This window comes from Haliotis rubra, unplaced genomic scaffold (assembly GCF_003918875.1).
Source record: "Haliotis rubra isolate DU_JTF1 unplaced genomic scaffold, ASM391887v1 Scf386, whole genome shotgun sequence".
NCBI lineage: Eukaryota > Metazoa > Mollusca > Gastropoda > Lepetellida > Haliotidae > Haliotis > Haliotis rubra.
Window position 1 is genome coordinate 553,853 of NW_025767064.1, and position 20,273 is coordinate 574,125.

Consider the following 20,273-nt stretch of genomic DNA (forward strand, 5'->3'; position numbering starts at 1 on the left):
CAGACCGAAAGTGTCAGTATTTTCCAATCACATAATTTACTAAGACTGATATTGAAAAAGTATTGATATAACTTCGAGGGCAGTGTATTAAAGGTTTCCAGTATATATGGTTTAAGCGTGTTAATAGTCGCCTTAAGCAATATGTCAGCCATATCACGATGGAGGACACCAATGTATGTCACACATCGTGGATCAATCAGGTGACAACAAAACGCTTTAACCGCGAAACTGGGCCTCCATCCCTTCAAAGGTAAATAAAAATACAATTAGGTAAAAACGAACATATTCTATATATGAAGCAGTTTTAACTAATACATGTAATATGAGTACGAACGTAACATTAAACTCCGTGTAGTAAAATATGTACCAGAAATAAACATATCTTTAAATAGCAGAGGGTACTTTGTGAAAGAACTTCTGCATTTTGAACTCATTTCTATCAGATCTATTTCTATATATGGCTGGTATTCTTTACTCTTGTGAAAAAACACACCATTTTTAACGTTTAAAATATGGGGAACGGATCTCGTTTTTCCTTACATTTTTGACGTTATAATTTGTCAAAATATTTTGAGAAACGAGAACACAAAACTAGGACTGACGTATATCTAACGCGACATACAATAACGTTGTCAGGGTGTCCCGTCACTAAGACCACGCCCTTAACACGTGCTGTGTTAGCAAGAAAAAATCGTTTCATGTAAGGTTGCAACTCTTTAAAATCTAAAACTTAGCCATATGCTATTTTAGTTAAAGAATTCCATTTGTTGAGTTTGTTTTCATTTCATGAGGATTTACTCGCAAACTGTAAAATGATTTAATTTATAAAACAATTAATATATCATTAACTTCTACACACTGTCGTGTCAGTATCATTTCATTGATGTATTAGGCATCTATGAAAGAAACAACATGAATATGCAACTATTTAACCACAAAGGCCATTAGATATCGGTCAGAAACCCCATGCACATTAGTTGTAATACATTTCTTACGTTAATTAAAGCGTATAGTCATGCTAGCCCATGCTTCCGTCTTATGAAAATAATTACCACAATTACAATGTAGTTTGATGCCGCGCCCGGTGCCTGTAGGGAGCTATATATAAACATTGACAATACGCACGGTTACTTCTCGGCCTCAGTGAAAATGTAATTGAGCCGTGTCTTCACTACGAACCACTTTATGAAGATCTGTGTGACTATACGTCACAGTGTAATGTGCTATGTAGTTACCAGCGCTGTATCATTTCAGAGACACGCAGGGATCAATTAACATCGAACCCAATCTGGCGACATCTACTGATGTGGATGACGAGAACGGGTAAGTTGATATATCTGATGTACAGAAGGGTAAGTATACGCCCATGGTTAATAAGGATTAGACAGGAAACATATTAGAAATGGTTTCTCGATGGTGATGTATTTGATAAACCCGTAAACATCTGGGTTAGACTTTGTCATCAGCGAGTCAGCGACCCATGCTTGTCGTAGGAGCTAACAGGATCGGGTGATCACTGGATTGTCTGGTCCTGCAGACTCGATTATTTACAGATTGCCGCCATATAGCGGGAATATTCCTGAGAGCGGCGTTAAAACAACAAACAAACAAATTGTATTTGAAAGTGTATCATACTTGCGTTATCATGCCTGTAGTGTTTCGGGGAAATGTTTTGGGCCTGGTAATGCTTTGATTACTGTATAACCCAGTCATGTGTACAACCCTTTGCCCGGCAATCACGTCGTAATTCCAATATTGTTATAATACACCAAGGCGCATGTACAGTCAGGGCAAACGCCATGTTTTTAAAGAGTCTATTTCCCTGTGCACAGTTTTAAATAGCCATAGCTGTTTTGTACATAAATGAATACGAATTAAGTTTACGTCAGTATTAATAGTACTATTACACAAAAACTACCAAACAAACAAAACAATGTTATGTTACCAAGGTGTTATAACCCAAGGAATTCATATCAGCATCTAAATCATCAGTACAAGAGTGGGGACTTCGCGTTAGACTAGTTCCCTCGTCTATTTTACATTTCACGAACCATATTAGTTTTTCTCCCGCCAAACATGAGATATTTATAGAGACAAAGCGTTCATCTAAGAGGCCCTCAGCAACTTAAGCTGTTTGTTTGTGAGTATGATTTTACGCCGCTCTAAGCAATATTCCAGCGATATCACGGCGGGGAACACCAGAAATGGTTTTCACACGTTGCATCCATGTGGGGAATCGAACCCGGGTCTTCAGCATGACGAACGGACGCTTTAACCATCAGGCTACCCCACCGCCCCTTAACCGTTTGTAAGAGGTAAACAAATGGATTGGGTGGTCCAGTTCACCAAGCTGACTGTCTGTCACCGTACCCCGATAGCGCGTAACAGTCAATCACTGAGTTATCTGGTCGACACTGGACTATTTACAGGACACGTCACATAGCTGGAATTCTACTGAGACCGGCGTCAACAACAAAAGACGGCAACACATTGCAGCATTAACCGTTGGTCGTTTATCATCACTTGAAATATGTAAAATATGTTTTTAGGTTATGAAATATAACAAGGAAATTACATTGAGTGCATGATAAATTAATCTCACGACAGAATGCGTTATATCATCATAGCTGGATACCTACTTCCTTTAACATGAGGCATCTACAGTTTTACAATACACAAAATCTTCTCTATTACAAAAGATTGACTTCTCCAGTTGTTTGATAAACAAGAATGATGTAAATACTCTGTCAAAAATATAATATTTGTCTTGATCTACTTCATATTAATGACAACTGATAAAGGTGTAAACAAAATCGACCTATGTATTTTTTAAGTGTTAAAGGAAAGCTTTGGTGTATAATTTGACATTACACCGCATGCTTTAAAACACACACACACACACACACACACACACGCACTATTTTAACGAATGAAGTCGAACTCTACTAAAGTTCTTTAGAGCAAATGAACTTCTTAACGGCAATCTTATTTCATATTCGTGATTATATCCTTGAATTCTGAGAATGTAAAATACTATATTACCCCACCCAACCCCTCCTAAACACCTTCCCCAGAAATTCTTCTTGTGCAGTTTTCCTGCAGCTGGATACGGCATAGATTGGTTGTCTGTTGGGATCAACTGTCAAAGTCACCGTTACGTTTATATGTTAAATACAAAATTATTTATCGTCTTTGGGTGCGAAAATAATTTCTATGAACCTTGAAATGTGTTTCGTAGCCCACGCCAAGGACGCGAAATAATTATCAATATATATACTATTCACACTTTGCTAAGGATCAAATCATTGATTCAACAGAAGAGTATGATGTGGGGTCAAATTGGTTTAAATATCTAAGCCTATTGTAAGCATGAATCCTAGATTTCAGTGTGTCATTTCATCTTGTGGATTCCATACCTGCTATTGACAGGTGTTGTGTACCTGTCAATGACTCGTTCCATGATTTGCAAAATGGTTGATTGGTACCATGAAAACCATTTTGATGGTTACTCATGTATCAAGTGCATAAGGTTAGATTAAAGTGACTGTTTGCCTAGAGAGGGGTTACCATATCATTATTTATCCAGTTTTAAATGGATACATTTCAAATTATGAATCTACGTGGAAGTAAAGTTGTGAATTTTTGTGATCCTTAGCAAAGTGTGAGTAGTATATATCCTTATAAATGCAAAAAAATTTCATTTGAGTTCATGACCATTTTTAAATGATAAAACACTTGTATTTTGTCGAAATATTTCAGGAACGTTAAAAAAAATAGTGGTCACGTTTTAAAATTTTTAAAAGAATCCTGTCATATGTGTGGTAATGGCAGAAACCCAGAACACAATTTATAGATCGACCCAGGGTCGGATCCAAGGAGGGTTTGTAGCACTACGATACCCGTAACCTATGATACACTATATAATTACGATAGCCCGTAACACTACGAACGTTGATCGGGAGCTCAATGGGAAAGCCGGAATATCGGCACACGGTCCAAGTCTGAAAGTGCTTGTTGGTTGTTCTCGTTACGAGGCACATCAAGACAGCAATAACGTAAGGAAGGCCGATTTGAATGTAGTGTTTATGAATTATCAATATCATTCACCTTGTTTCCATGTCCTTGATGCATGACTAACCGATTTCTCTGTTTCAGCGCTCTGAAAAACTTCTCACTAGAAGAACCGGAGGAAGCGTAAGTGTTATTTGTTTAATACTTGAAATCCTCGTTAAGGCGAAGTCTAGTAGACCATGGAAAATGTGTGGTCGTAAACGTAGTTGAGTGAGTTTAGTTTTACGCCGCACTCAGCTATATTTCAGCTATATGGCGGCGGTCTGTAAATAATCGAGTCTGGACGTAAACGTAGTTGAGACTAGGGAGTGTCGATGAAGGCTCCGTCAGTTCCGGATTAAGAAAGGAGTCGTCTACAAGGCAAAGGGTCAATAATACAAGGTTCACAAAATTAGCAGTCTAAGTAAAATTAGGCTCAGTATTATTCGTTACACTGTATAGCAGTGTAACGAATAATACTGAGACTAAGTTTACTTAGACTGACAAAATTAGATCCGAGAATTTATGATCATGGGTTCGAATCCCGGTTTGCCCCGACCATGTTTCTACGTTTGTCAACACCATACCCGTGGTCGTAGGTTTTACCAATTTGGTAAATGTCTGAGAACTGCACAGTCTAAGTAAACTTAGTAAACACACTCGGATCGGTCAGGTGATCATTTCCACATTCAGTTATCAAACAGGGAAGGATTGTCGGAATAATGATAACTGTAATGACTTGCGAATATTTCCACAAGTGCATTTTTGCAATTCTGAGTGCCGATCGATCAATACGGTATAGCGTCATCATTTTTTCATGACGTCACAACTTATAGCGTGACTAATAATAATAATAATAATGAGTATGTATAAAGCACGATCCATCCACAACTTCAAGGTGCATGCTCAACGCGCATACAATGTGAGAAAAGGTACACGTAATGAAATAATAGTATGAACTTAAACCTATGAATAATAGCTTGAAATATGGCCTATAAATAATAGCAGGAGATAATGTGTATGAAAAATAGGGCGAAATCTAGTCTATGAATAATAGCCTGAAAATAGGTTCGTCTTGAGTTTTTATTTGAATTCAGTTAATGATTATGAAAGTTTGTTCCATGGCTGAAGAGCTATACAGTAAAGTTTCTTTTTAAGACTGACTTTCTTAAGATGTCAGTTTGTATTATATAGAGTGGCCCACTGGAAAGGTGCAAGTACGGAGTATCTGTCCCTCGTGAATGTATGCTGAAAGTCCTGTGCCGTATAGGATCTGACATTAATGCAAATCGTTCACTCAAGACCGATAATCCGTAATTTTGCGTTGCTCGTTCGCACGAAAGAGTTAGCGACCTCTTTCGGTATATGATCTGTCTGTCACGCATGCGCTGTGACCATAGCAACATCCAACAAGATGGCAGACGACTACCAAGATGTAAAAGTGCGTCCAGCGTGGTGTCAGTATTTTTCTTTATGTTTTACGCCGCTTTTAGCAATATTCCAGCAATATCACGGTGGTGGATACCAGAAATGGGCTTCACACATTGTACCCATGTTGGGAATCGAGCGAACGCTTTAACAACTATAGGATATCCCACCGCCCCTCTTAAAGTGGCGGGTCTATGAGTTAGCCCAATGGTTAAAGCGTTCGCTCGTCACGCCGAAGACCCAGGTTCGATTCCCCAGATGGTATAATGTGTGACGCCCATTCATGGTGTCCCCCGCCGTGATGGAATAGTGCTAAAAATGTGAGAGTGAGTGACTTTAGTTTTATGCCACTTTTAGCAATATTCCAGCAATATCACAGCGGGGGACACCAGAAATGGGCTTCACACGTTGTACCCATTACTGCGTTGTAGTTTAGAGTTATCACTGTCAGTTTGTTTGAACTACCTGATAACATTAACAGTATGACAGACACAGAAAGTGGCACTTACGAAACTAAAATAACGTCTGTTGCAATATGCCTGTGTATTGCCCCCTTATTATACTGAAGAAACGCAGTAGGACCTATATCGAATGTGGTTTTCAGTACTAGTATTCTCTTGAAGAACACGAACAACAACATAGCAGCTAATTCTAAGGGGATCTACAGCTATGGCCTATTATACCTCGGGTCACCTTGTATAGGTGTGGCCGGTCGCGGTAAAAGCTTAAGGTACTCAACCTCATCTCCTCGTTTACATATATCTCATCCAAGCGTGTCATTTAGATATGCCACCTCGTTTAAAGCAGAGACATTGAAATATATTTAAACGTCTTTAAACACAGCCTGTCCGCCGTCTACAGTTAAACCGCTTGACATTGGATGCTAATGGCCTTTTGTTTAATCCAAGCAGTCAAATGGATTGATCGAACTGTTTGAATAGCTGTTGCGGGTGTGATATCGAAGCCGACTTTGACCAAGCGGCCTTGACCTTGTACACCTGGTAAAACAGGTTGCTGTGTTTTGTTAAGGTGAGACGTCCGAGTTTGGTCAGACTGTACATAAAATACACCCAAGCGCATCGGTTATTGTGAAATTCCAGCTACCTCGAGGAATACCTGTGTGTGTACAATATAGGCTTACATTTGTGTAGATGTGTCACGGGGGGTTGTTTGTACTGAGGACTCGGATATAATCCAAGTCAGTACAAACTCTGCAATGTTCGCAAGATAATGTCCGACGAAGTTGATTCTCCGAACTGGACACTCCAGCGACCTGATTCAGCATCGACCGGACATCTGTCAGCTGTTAACCCGGAAATTTGGAGTTACGACGGGTGAGTCGATCGAGTATAGATTATCGATGTGCTTTTCTGCTTGTCATTTGCAAACGCGCAGATATATAACTTGACCGAATTGCAGTCAAAGGGTTGTGTTGGATACCACGAAACAAGTACACTTGTCTGACGAGTGACGTCTTAATGTGAAATATTTACGAGCATTTAGCTCTGTTATATTGGGTTCGAGTGCGCATGTTCTATTGTTAGGGCTGTGGTAATAGGCAACAACTGTTTGCTACTAAATCAGCTCTTGAGAGGCCATTCTGTACGTGACTTGATGAATGGCTGTAAGAAATGGCTCGCTGCTGGGGCCTCTCAACCGTCACCCTGTACTTTAAAACACGCAATAAGGGTGGGGATAAAATAACGCGTAGTCCCAGAGTATATACAGTATTGATAGTAACAAATAAACCCTTTTAATCTGAAATGGAGCCCAGTGAGTTGGGATTTTCAGATCCTGAACCTTGGGAAATCTGGACTTGCTTCATTTAGGGCTTTAGCATTGCAGGGAGACAGAAGGAGGAAATGATATGGTTCAGAGACCGTGAGACGACAGATAAGGGTGGGGTCACTGATGGCTTCTATCCCATGGTTGAATCAGTGTAAGCGCATGCATATTTGTAGTGATATCAAATTGTTTTCTTAATCACAGCTAGAATGAATATTTCACTAAAAGCGTTCATACATTATTAGTACGTTCTTTATAGTGTTATTGTAATTGTGTTCATGTTATAAACTGGGTCACTTTACTATAGATTCACTTATTTAAGAATTCAGTCGTAGATCTATCAGTGTATGAAATAAGCCAAATATCCAGCCTGACGTCAGGGCTGGTAACTTCAAAATGTTACCAGCCCAAAATGGATTTAACCAGACCAAATATGGTGAATTTACTCAGATGTATGGAACATTTAAAAACATTTACCAGACCATCGGGCTGGCTGATCGTCCGTCAGAGATCTAGACCGTCTCGGGTGGTCGGACGGGCCTTATTTCATACACTGGATCTATACTTGAGTAACTTAACTGATTACAAGTATTAAGGAGAGTATTAGATCGCAGTGGCCATGGATGTAGTGGATCAGTTTAAAGCCATTACAAATATAATCGATCATACAGAACAGCCTATGCTCGCAGCTCGAATTTATGTCAGATTTATGTCGAGATATGACAGCGTCCAAAGGCCAGGTATAATGGTTTCTTTATACAGGTGTAATGATAACGTTATTATTGAATATAGTCCAATATTATTTGAATGCACAAAACTGAACGGTTAAACCTCATAATCCGTCATCGCTGAATGAAATTAGCTTAGGTATGAACACGTGTGCTCTTCTTCATAGACAAATGATTAGAACTGAAATCTCGTTCAATTGATTCTTGGTCACCACCATACCTGTGCTCAAGACGTTTTATGGTAGACATGTGGAAGACAATTCCAAATTTGATGCTTCAGTGAGAAAAATGATGTCGGAAGCAATTCCCTATTTTGACTTGTAGTTGTACCATGCCATTTGTTTGAGGTGAATAGTTAATTTGGTTTTGCAAATACATGTACATATAGTTATGACGGGAGCCCCCGTTTGGACTGGTTACGTTCACCTTTTCGTGAAAACCTGGTACCGTCACTGCTTTATAGTGATTCATAAACACATGCTCTGTCGTCGTATTTCATGGTGTAAATCACTTGATTGACTCGTTTACAAACTGCTTCGTATAGCTGCAATACTACAAAATGCGGTGTCAAATAAACACATGTTAATGATACAGTCAGAATTGTACAATCGACTCTGCTGTTAGCAGAGATTTTTAACGGATGTGGAAAGGGTTTTGTCGTTTTTACTTTCATCAAAGTGATGAACGCATTACTTCCACAGGCATAAAGCTGGAAGGTCGTGATCTGACTGAAACATTGTTCACAGCGCTGCAAACAGATTTTTTTGTTGAAGAACGCCATGTTCCTTGAATGCCGACTTTGTAGTATGTAGTCGTAGGTACGATATTGATGTTGTCGTTGCAAGTATGATGTTAATGAAATCTATACGCACTATGATCTGTTTCTTTAATTAACATCCCAATTGCGTAGATCGATGGCTATGATGTTGATCACTGGATTGTCTGGTCCAGACTCGATTATTTAAAAGACCGCCGCCACATTGCTGGAATATTGTTGAGTGCGGCGTAAAACTAAACTCACTTACTTTAACTAACAAATATTTTTTCTGGACACTGGGCACAGAAAGGAATATATATGTAATAAGTCATAATTTTATCTTTGTGCAATACACGTAAGGTAGATAACAGCTACGTGAACTAACACGTGATTACGCAACATTGTTGATACTTGTATTATTGGCACAAGACAGATGAGAGTATACAAACAGGCGGATCCAGGGACTGGTAAAAAGTGGGGTTGGGTGTGTGTGGATTTTGTACATTATATACCTAAGTGGCGCTTAACGTGTGAGCTGTCTGTCTGAAAATAGGAGGGGTTCGAGGTGTGCACCCTGTTGATCTCCTCCCCGCATCCGCCAGTGAGTGAGTTTGGTGTGTTTGAACACTTTATATTTTTTCATTGCGTGTCAGCTTGATGTGGGAGGCAAGACCGAAATGATGCAGGTCTTGCACATTGATTGCTTTGGCGAAACTATAGGAGGGGAGGGGTGCTCGCAAATATAGAACGATCAACGATAGTAAGTTTTCTGTCAAAATGAAGGGACGTAACTCTATGCAACAAACAGCGTGACATTAGACGACAGATCAACATATACCCCCAGAAAGATGATGTATAATGCGGGTTCGATTCCCCATATGGGTATAATGTGTGAAGCCCAGTTCTGGTGTCCCCCGCCTTGATATTGCTGGAATAGTGCTAAAAGGAAAACCATATTCGCTCACTCACTGATACATAATGCCATCTGATACATATCGTACTACTTTAATATGGGAAACGTTGTATTATTATTTTTACCTGCGTTTAAATGCAACATTTTGTAAAGAAAAGGGTGAATACAATGTATACTAGTATTAGCTGTTTTCCGGAAATAATAAATAAAAAATTAAAAATTGTTGGTCAATGACCTTTTTAACCTTTTTAGAAAAATTCGATCATGCAGTTTTGTGACAAAATTAGCAAAATCATCAACATACATCGCGTTACTTTCTGCGTCAGCAGGTGCCCGTCTTCAAAGACGCAGCGTTAATCCCCAGCATCCTCCATCAGTCACGGCGTGTTATTACTCACAGCATGTCCATAAGCAGGTGATAGTTGTGTTCGATAGATATCATAATGTAACGATGATATCATCCAGCCGTGGTGCTAGAGTTTTACAATCAGCATGGCGCACGGTTCGATTTACAGGGGGCCATGAAACTATCATTATGTAACTCAATAAAACTGAAAGGCTTGACGTTTACAAGCTCTTGAGACTTGCAGCGTTCTTTTTATTACATGCTGAGTTTTGTGCTGAGGTTGAGCTGCCTATTTAAGCAAACGACACGTCCAAAGCGACATGGTAACTCTGATTAAGAATTCGCTCCACGTCGCTCCTACGTGAGTTCGTTGTGGCTATATCGTGGACAGTTACTCAGATGGGATGCTGATGTCTGTGTGATTGCCTGCAACATTTGTGATGGAAGCTTGAGTGATTAAGGGATTAACGCGCGGATTAGTACCACCAGGATCACCGGATAATCATGTCCAAGAAAGGGTTTTACCGGTTCAGCCACGATGTCGTCACTGTTGTTGGGACGTTCAAGAAGAACAGGTTGGTTATGAATTTATCAGAAATATCATTCTCTCACCGCGATAATCTCCGGTTTTCATATGGACGCTATGTTGGGTACCAAGTCAGGGGCGTAGCAACCATTAAACAAAGCCCGGACTTACACATGATTGTTACGAAAAAGGTTGGGCAAGCCCTCAATACTATCTAAATATAAAGCTTTGCAACCTACCGTACTTACACGAAACTATTGGCTTACTAGCACCTGAAACTTTGCCTTTCTTGTATTAATGCCAAATGATGGTAATGTGTTACGTTAAACGCCTGCCCAGTGTCTAATTTCCAGAAATGTTTTTGTCACGTTTGGAACTAAATTACCTCCCCTGTTCAGCTCCACAGCAAAGTCGTGTTTTTGAAAAAAGATGACCAGTAGCTTCGTCGCATTGACGTTATTTATATACAAAGAAACAATTATATGGTTAACATCTAACGAATTTAATCTAATCGACTTTGACATACATCCGTCGACATCCGTAGTTAACTACAACACGGAACTGTTGACCCCAACATGTGGCCGAATACCTTGGACAGACTCTCCACGTAGGTTGCCGGCGAATGGTAAAATCACGTGAACAGCTGTAAATAGCGGACGACCACGCCCATGGATTAGCCGATATGATGTACCCATAACGTGACTACTTTACGGCATATTGGATCTATTTATTATGATCTGAATATGATCTCAATGTTCAGATCAAATTCAGTCAATATTAAACTAATTATTCGCCATCCTATACCGCGTATAGTGATGTGATGGTAAATGCACACTTCCCTTGATTATAGATCTACGCGATAACAGGTGACCAGACACACACGGCTGACAAGCCATTAGACGAGCATCATGACAGGAATATATGTAATTACTAGTAATTTGATAGATAAACAAATAGCTAGTCTTTTTGAACAGTTAACCAGCTTAAATGTTTATAATAAAACTCTAAACAGAAAAAAACTACAGTAAGCAATTTTATTTTAGTGTAAAACGCCGTGATGTGTCTGCAATAATGTTGTAGGCAGCGTCGTGTAATGGGAACCACATATGTTTAAGTGATATGATGATAATTAGTGTACTGTCCTCGTCACTGTGTGAAGCTAGTACTGATGTCAATACACTAATGACGCAGATTACCATGGCAACACACGTTATTTGGTAAACGTTTACCTGCAGCCGGGTTACGAGGAGTATAAATTATCTGACGCCATTGTTAATTAATGCAGTATTACACAGCTCTGTTCTGTGACACTTGATTTACACATAAAGCAAAGGTGAACCTGTGTCAGTGTTCCATCGAAGTGTTGAACGAATGTACATGCTGATCAACCCGTGAAGATCCGGGTTAGAATTGATCTTCAGTAACCCATGCTTGTCGTAAGGGGAGACTAACGGGATCGGGTGGTCAGGCTCGCTGGCTTGGTTGACACATGTCATCGGTTCCCAATTGCGCAGATCGATGCTCATGCTGTTGATCACTGGATTGTCTGGTCCAGACTCGAATATTTACAGACCGCCGTCATATAGCTGGAATATTGCTAAACTCATGCACTCACTCACAAGTTATTTGAGTTATAATACGATCATCTCAGTGTTATGACCAGGGAGCCGATCCACAAAGCGTTCGTAACGTTACGACATGTCGTAACTCTATAGTTTATCATAGGCTTACGAATGTCGTAAGGCTACGAACACTTTGTGGATCGGGACCCTGGACCAGATATTCAAGTGATTGACGTCATGAGCATCGATCATGACTCAGTCACCAAGTCTGACTCGATCTATCCATTTAGCTACCTTCGACAAGCTTGGGTTCCTCTGGAAAGATCTAGTTCTTACCAGGAATTCCCAAAGGTATGAAGAACTCATGTACACGGTAGTGATATTGTTTATATGAGTTTATGGCAACAACACTAGTCAGATGTTGTATAAAACCCTTGCTGTATGTACAAATGACATTTGCCAGTGTTCATGAATATGTTAGACCAAACAATCTACTCAATCGATCCCAGACCCGTGAAGATCCGGGATAGAATAGGTCTTCAGCAACCCATGCTTGCCAAAAAAGGCGACTATGCTTGTCGTAAGAGGCGACTAACGGGATCAGGTGGTCAGGCTCGCTGACTTGGTTGACACATGTCGGTTCCCAATTGCGCAGATCGATGCTCATGCTGTTGATCACTGGATTGTCTGGTCCAGACTCGATTATTTACAGACCGCCGTCATATAGCTGGAATATTGCTGAGTGCGGCGTAAAACTAAACTCACTCACTCACTCAATCGATCCCATGATCTACACTGTGCAGGGAACCCCTTTATCCGAAATTCGTACTCATTGACGATGTGTAATTGCAGCGTGTGTGTGTGTGTGTGCGTGTGTGCGTGTGCGTGTGCATGCGCAATTCATTTTCACCCGTTTTCACGAGAGTTTCAATGATCATGTAATAAACTTCCAGGACACCCTGGATCCGCCTATGAATTGTAAGGCATGTCTAGCCTTGCACCATGGCTCTGCAAATTGATAAGCCGATGGATATGGAAATTTTACATATATAACAGGCAATTCTAGTTTAAGTATTTACCGCCTAAGGACGCCAGAATTCTACAGGAAAAATAATTATCTATAAAAAATAGAAATTATTATTTAATGTAATCATTATTGCCAATAGCTCTAGTTTATGAATGTCCTATTGACGTCGAATATCGCCAACGTTTACGTTTAGAGGTTTTACGGTAGTCTCCCCGCTGACCCCATTATACAAGGCTGGTGAGGTATTGGCCTGTCGACTTAAGACGTCTGAGGCCATGATGACATGCTGTAACCTGACTTGGCATCTCTCCAATTGTGTCCCGTAATTCGTCTAATCGTGTGTTGATCTGTGCACTGACCACGAAATATGTTTTTTTGTGTGAGTGAGTTAATCAGTGAGTGGTTACGGTGTTACACCAGCATTAGAGGTATACGACACCCTTATGCACGGATGCACCCTTCCTCATCAGCCACAGCTCAAATAGAGCGAAAGTAAACAGGTGCACATGTATTGAAAGTAAGTGCTTGAAATGCGTCTCAGTATGCCCCACATAAGCTAATGTATTACCTCTGTTATTTAGGAAGACTGTCTATCGCCTAGCGACACTGGTATTTGACTAGAGATGTTGTCACCTAGTATAGACGCAGGGGTCTCGATCACTGGGCGTGTTAGTTCTTCATTCCATTTGTTCTTGTAAAATAGACTAGTCAAATTTCTCAGAAATGTGAATGCATGAGGCATTTTCGAGTAAAAGCAAGCAAACCACTTATTCTGGGGTAGTTTTTCGTGCTGAATACGAATCTGTTGTTTGCTAAGCTCAAAAATGCCTAATTAGGTCTCTAATTGGGGTCCAAGGTCAATGAGTGCAAAATTCATATTTTTTTTAAAAAATGTGTCATTTATTATTCTCTATCCATTTAATTAACTTAATTTACAATATGTTGAATAATAATGTTACTACAGGATTTCAAAAAGTTGGATTTCAAGGAAAATCTTAAGGAAGAATTTACTATTTTTGTAAATATCTCCCCAAGGGAGCGACTTTTGACGTCTACAATTTCTTGCATCATTCATTTACAAATGCACAATAAGGTTGGATTTCTTACTTCATTTTGACTGGACTACAAAACTGACCATATAAGTTGCAATTCTAGATTCTAAGTTGCAATATTTAAGATTCTAGTTTGCTCTGTTTCGACAAGGTTTTTGTACATCATCATGATCATTGCACTTACAAGCCTCAGTTCAAAATTGGCTCCCCCACCTCCGACAAGAACAACTGTTGGTTGAGCAGCCTTTGGTGCATTTGCATTGCAATAAATCCTTGCAAGCCTTAGGGGTTGGAGGGTGTGATGTTAGAATAGGGGAAAGCTCTCCATCTGAAAGGTGCCATCCACATTCTGTTGGTAAAGGCACAGCAGGCATTGGATTGCTGGCTTCTCTCCATATGAAACACTGAAAGTTGGCTCGTTCTATATGGTACTTTGCCGCATCACTAGATGGTGGCAACGATTCTGTTGCACGGCATTTACTGAACAGATTTATACGAGCTTCATTGCAGGTCTCCGCTGGAGTCTTGTATATGTGACATATAAACTTCTCAGCATCTCCCGACACCCACCCTGGAGGCTTTGGTGAAGAGAAGACTGCTGTGTTTTAGGAAAGTATCCCCTCCAGTTTTCTTTGTGTGTCCAGCCAAATAAGACACTGTGTCACACCCAGTCAGAGCATGAAAGGCAGGGAGTGTCTCAAAGACGTGATCAGCCAATCCAAGTTCCTTTCTTATTTCATGCACAGGGGCATATTTTGGTTTTTTATTGTGCCAGCCTTTAGCCATAGCTGAGAGCAAGGCATTTTTGCGTAGTGAGCCAGCAGCAAAACTAATACATCTGTGTCACGGGCCAATACCACAATGTTCTGTGTATCCGTATTATTCTGGTATCGGCTTCCTCATGATTGCTTTCAAGCAAAGTCATGTCCATTGCAGGGTCCGAACTCTGGGCTTTTGTTTCTGAAGCAAAACCACCACTGACAACGACCACTTTCTCAAGAGGTGCTGCATCCATGAGAGCATTTGACAGGAAACAGGCCAGTTCTGTCTTCTGTCTTGTTTTCAGCTGATGCCAGAAAATCTGTCCATTTGTTTGGAAGTGGAACATCCCTGCCTTCTATTAGACGTCAAACCGGGCTTGATTTCTTTGTACGTTTGACTCTTGTTCCTCCTTTGATTGACAGGTCCCTGTAGCGATCAAAGGTAACGTCAATTCGATTGTAAGTCTGACCTTGCCGGAAAATGAACTTCATAAATTCATCAGCATATTCACCAAAGGTATTTTGCTTTGCCAGGCTTTCCTAGTGACATGATTGCAGCTTGACCATCTATGATTAGACATGAAGGCTCATTAATAGAGATTTCTTGAGGGCAGGACACACTTTTTGTAAGAACATCAAACAAGATGGACTTGTTACCACTTGTGCGAAGTGCACCAGATGTGTCAGATAAACTAATAGGCACCTTCACCAGCTCATGGTTCAATATCGTAGAAAGATCTACAGCTCTGTAAGCTGCAATCAGTCTCTGCAAAAAGTTTCTGTCTGCTTTGATGCTTTCATTGTTTCCTCTTTCAGTCTTTGTTCTTACTTCATAGAGTGAAGCAAAAGTGGGAGCCTTTTTCTTCTGAAAAGGATCGCGAAAATTGGTGGATTTGTCAACAAGTCTCTCTTTGACAAATGTTTCCAACTGTTTTTGTCCAAGATCTTTGGCATGCAGCAGTGACTCCTCTATTTGTGTAGAGGCAACATCTCTTGTTGCACAGTTCATTAGCTTGTTTGGCCTACAGGTTGAATCGTCAGCAAATAGTTTGAATCGCAAAAGAATCTGCAGCACACGTTCTTCATCACAGTTGTCACTCTAGATGATGATGCTTCATTTGGTATGTACCCAGTGTCTAATCTAACATTCATCATGCGGTACGTTTGCATTCAAAGACTGGTCCTTATGTTGTATGAGAGCGTCCATCTTGCCAATGCAGAGTTGGTCTTGGTAATTCCAATGATCCCTCCACTCTTTTTTTCCAATTCCGTTTAACCATTCCAGGCTGTGGTCTGGATCAACTTGATTGAAACATCTGTCAGATCCCTTTATGAAAAGTTACCATGGCGGAACTCCTCCTCTACTTCTGTCGGTAGCTGATGCATCTGAGAGAGGTAAACGCAACCCCATTTTGCATAATTCAAATGATCATATCGGAAGAAATAAGGCAACATTTCCCGAAATGATTCCAAGTGTAGGTTCCACAATCCTGTTCTTTGTGCCCGAATGAATGCAGGCAACACCGACACCATGCACAAATAATCCCACCAAAACCTGAAGTTCTGATCACACTTCCTATGTGAAATGAATGCATCCAGATGCTGTCGAAAGTTTTTCTGAACTTACAGTGACAAGCACAGCATCACAGTCTCGACTATCAAGTTCACTGTCCAGTGTTTGATATGTTTGGGGATCCTGACTATGGAGATGTTCTTTGAACTGTGGCATCAAGATTTGCCAGAGAGCCTGCCAGGTAAGCTTGTGCGCCCTTACTGCCTTTGCATACGATTTACCATCTTTAGCCTTTTCAGCTGAGTTTGGACCAAGAATACCGCTTTCAACCCATACTTAAAAACTTCCATAATCTTCCGTATGTTGTCCAAGTACTTTCAGGAAATTCATTGTAATGTGCAATCCACCAAGTCTTGGAATTCAGGCATCTCTGAAGTCCGGCACAGACCATTTCAGCTCCATTAGTTGGGGGAACAATGCCTGATCAACAGTAATCACGGCATAGCGGTTTCCAAGGACTCTTGCAACATGTAGCGCCCTAAGAACCAAGGTATGGAGAGTGGAAAGTTCATGCGCCGAAGCTAGGATGATAGGCATATATCCAGTGGTTGTTTGAGGGGGGTCTGGCTTAGTGCTGTGCATCTGGTTGAAGGTAGTCCAAGACATATTTTCGTCTTCATTCTGACGAGATAGTAAGAATGCCATGTCCAAATCTACACTTTCATTGAGAGCACTGGTAGACTCTGTTTCTTTCTGAAACCATCCAGTTTCAACCTCTCCAAAATTGGTAACTACTGTATCTTTGTTGATGAACTTCTCATGAATCCTTTCTACTGGTGATGGGATGTCCAATTTCGATGTTTTAGATGGCTCGATATCTTTCAGACCGCTGTCTGCTGGTGGCCCCCTCTGCCAAGCTGCCAGCTGGGTAGCATGGAATGTATTTTTGCCATCTAAGGTTGAGTCATTGATATCAATATTGTCACACGGAAAAATGCACGAATCTCCCAAATACCAAGTTCCTGGGAACCACTGCCCCAGTTTGTGGATCTAGTGCTTTAAGAGTGGTCTTGGCCATCCCTGTGTCATATTGAAGAACCCGGGTGTAACTGATGATGTGCCCCGCATTATGGAATAGCTCAACTAATTTTCTTGACCGTGTTGACTGGTGAAGGGCCATACCCATACCAACATGTTTGGGTGGTGCTTTCTTGTCTCCGCAAACACCGTAGACCATGTCTTGTCCTATACTACGAACCTTTGTGTTCTTAACCCGTTCAACATCAGACATGCCTACTTCACTTTCTTCAAACTCATTATCAACATGACTTTGGCCACCAAGTAAGATATTCAGAAACATGTGTACCGAAGGAGGTACACTGGCCAACTCTGCTTCTTCATTGACGTCACAACCTTTGAATCCTGGATGTGACATGATATCACTACGGAGTCTCAGTGCAACGTGCACCAGTGACAAGAACTCATCTTGTTGTCTGAAAGTAGGAATATATTCTGCAGTGCTCTGATCACATGTCATTTTCGAAAGAGGTACGTTACGGAATCGGACCGGAAGAAGCAAAGTTCGCTTTTCAGAAGGAGCTTCATTCCGCAAGACAACCAATTCAGAAGTGTCCCCAATGTACTTTGATAAAGATTCCTTGAAAGTCCGCAGTCTACTGAGATATGATGATGGTATGGTAGAGTCTGACTCACTGGCTAATTCTTTGTACCTCTTGAAAACTGCAGACAATTCAAATACATGTCCATTCTCTGCACGGTGACGTAACTCTTGACACAACCAAGCCATGGCCATATCAGCTGATTTGCATTCAGTTTCTGCCCTTTTGGCATCCCGCAGAAATTTACTGAGACAGTGAATGTGATAGCATGCTTCGGCTGCTATTAAATCATTCACGTCTGCAATGCGTACAAAGACCTCGTGCACATATTTTTGCATTTGTGTACACTTTAGAACTCATGTTCAGGGTAGAAACACGACTCGTCTTCTGTTTACTTTCGGCACTCTGACAGAAAATACACAACGTCCAGTACACTATGGAAGTACCACTGCGTAAAAAGCGGTGCCCTTCATCTGAAACGCCAGCCCATTCATTTCCTTGCGGAGGATTGTACAGTTCCTTGGCAAGCCTTACATTTATTTTTCCCTTATGCGTGTATGCTGAATAACACAGTTTGTGCCATTTTATTTAAGGGTTGCAGTCAGGAGGTTCATCAAAGAGGGATGATAGCCTGTCTACAGCTGTCCGAAATTCGCAATATCTCAATTTGCGCCTGAGCTGGGTGGCCTCCCTCATGGAAGAGATGCCCAGTTCCGTCTGGTTGTAGAGGGTATCTTTAGACCGACTGCTTTCCTGACATATGATGCAAAGCTCAAATGACACATCTTGGCGCTGTCGCTTCAGACTGGCAACAGGTTCCATGCTTTGATTGATTGTGAATAGAAACAAACTAAAACTAGAGCTGCGTATATACTGCCACTGAAGACCCCACTTGGTAAACACACGCCCACTGAACCTTTTCAGTAAAAAAGGCACAAGCAGTGCATCAACTAATAAACTCCTCTGGTACAGATGCCTAAAACCAAATATTTGATAGCAAAGTCTTTTTAGTACACCCTCGATCCTTCAGTCAAAATCAGTATGGCAAATGGCTTCTATGTATTTTTTTCACTTTCGCCTTCCCTCCTCATGTTATCTTTTTGACACATTATCAGATGGGGTTCCTACCTGTTCCTGGGATTCCCTGAACTGTTATGTGGTTAACTATTTTGCTAAAATCATTAATCAAGCTTACTGCGTGAATGTTAGCAATTTCCTTTCTCATGCATGTGAAGCAGTATGAAAGCATTCATGTGGCATACATATAAAAACGCCTATCGCATCCTGCATTGACATTAGAAGTTATTATGCAAATTTTGTGATGTAAACAGTTTACCTGGAATATGATTCTGTCATCAAAATGAAAAGATTCAGCCTTGCTTTGCATTTTTGAGTAAAAGAGTGACTGTAAAATGTAGCACTTCACGCAAAAATTAAAAATCGCTCCGTAAGGGAGATATTTGCCAAAATACGATTTTTTTCCATCAGCATTTCTTTGAAATCCATCAATTTGAAATGCTGTGGTAACATTTTTATTCAATATATTGTAAAATGAGTTAATTGTATGGCTAGAGAATGATAAATGAAACACTTTTTAGAAAATTTTGGATTTTGCACTCATTGACCTTTTACCCCAATTACTGATCTAATTAGGCATTTTTGAGCTTAGCAAACAACAGATTCGTACTCAGCACGAAAAACTACCCCAGAATAGGTGGTTTGCTTGCTTTTACTCGAAAATGCCTCATGCATCCTTAAAATCCACATTTCTGAGAAATTTGACTAGTCTAAAATGGAGAGGGTTAGAATTGACAACCCATGATTGTACTAAGAGGCGACTAACAGGTTCGGGGGGTCAGACTCGCTGACTTAGTTGACAGTTACAGTTTGTATATTCTCAGAAGATTCCACCAACGGTGGTGCATGAGAAAAGTACAATATAAATTCACATATGATAATATAATCAAGCATATAAGGTAAATACATATAGGGAGTGATATTTTCAATGAAATATGACAGAATTAAGTTTACATGAGTCATACAGCTGCGGCACATTTCATCGCATCCCCACTGCATAGATCGATGCTCATGCTGTTGATCACTGGAGTGTCTGGTCCAGACTCGATTATTTACAGACTGTCGCCACATACCTACAATATTGCTGAGTGCGGCGTTAAACAACAAACAAAGACATTTTAAAATCTAT

At 40.5% G+C, this 20,273-nt stretch overlaps 1 protein-coding gene across 5 annotated transcripts in view; it reads left to right on the top strand.

Moving 5' to 3' along the window:
* LOC124286559 (transient receptor potential cation channel subfamily A member 1 homolog) overlaps positions 1 to 20,273 on the top strand; it is a 69,471-nt gene that overhangs the window by 15,954 nt on the left and 33,244 nt on the right. For 4 of the 5 annotated variants that reach the window (XM_046722926.1, XM_046722928.1, XM_046722929.1 and 1 more), the window contains 2 exons: positions 1,255 to 1,323; positions 4,156 to 4,194. In XM_046722926.1, the coding sequence (XP_046578882.1) occupies positions 1,255 to 1,323; positions 4,156 to 4,194 (108 nt within the window). Of the gene's footprint in view, positions 1 to 1,254; positions 1,324 to 4,155; positions 4,195 to 6,555; positions 6,813 to 20,273 lie in introns of those variants that run through there. The other variant, XM_046722930.1, reaches the window with a different exon arrangement.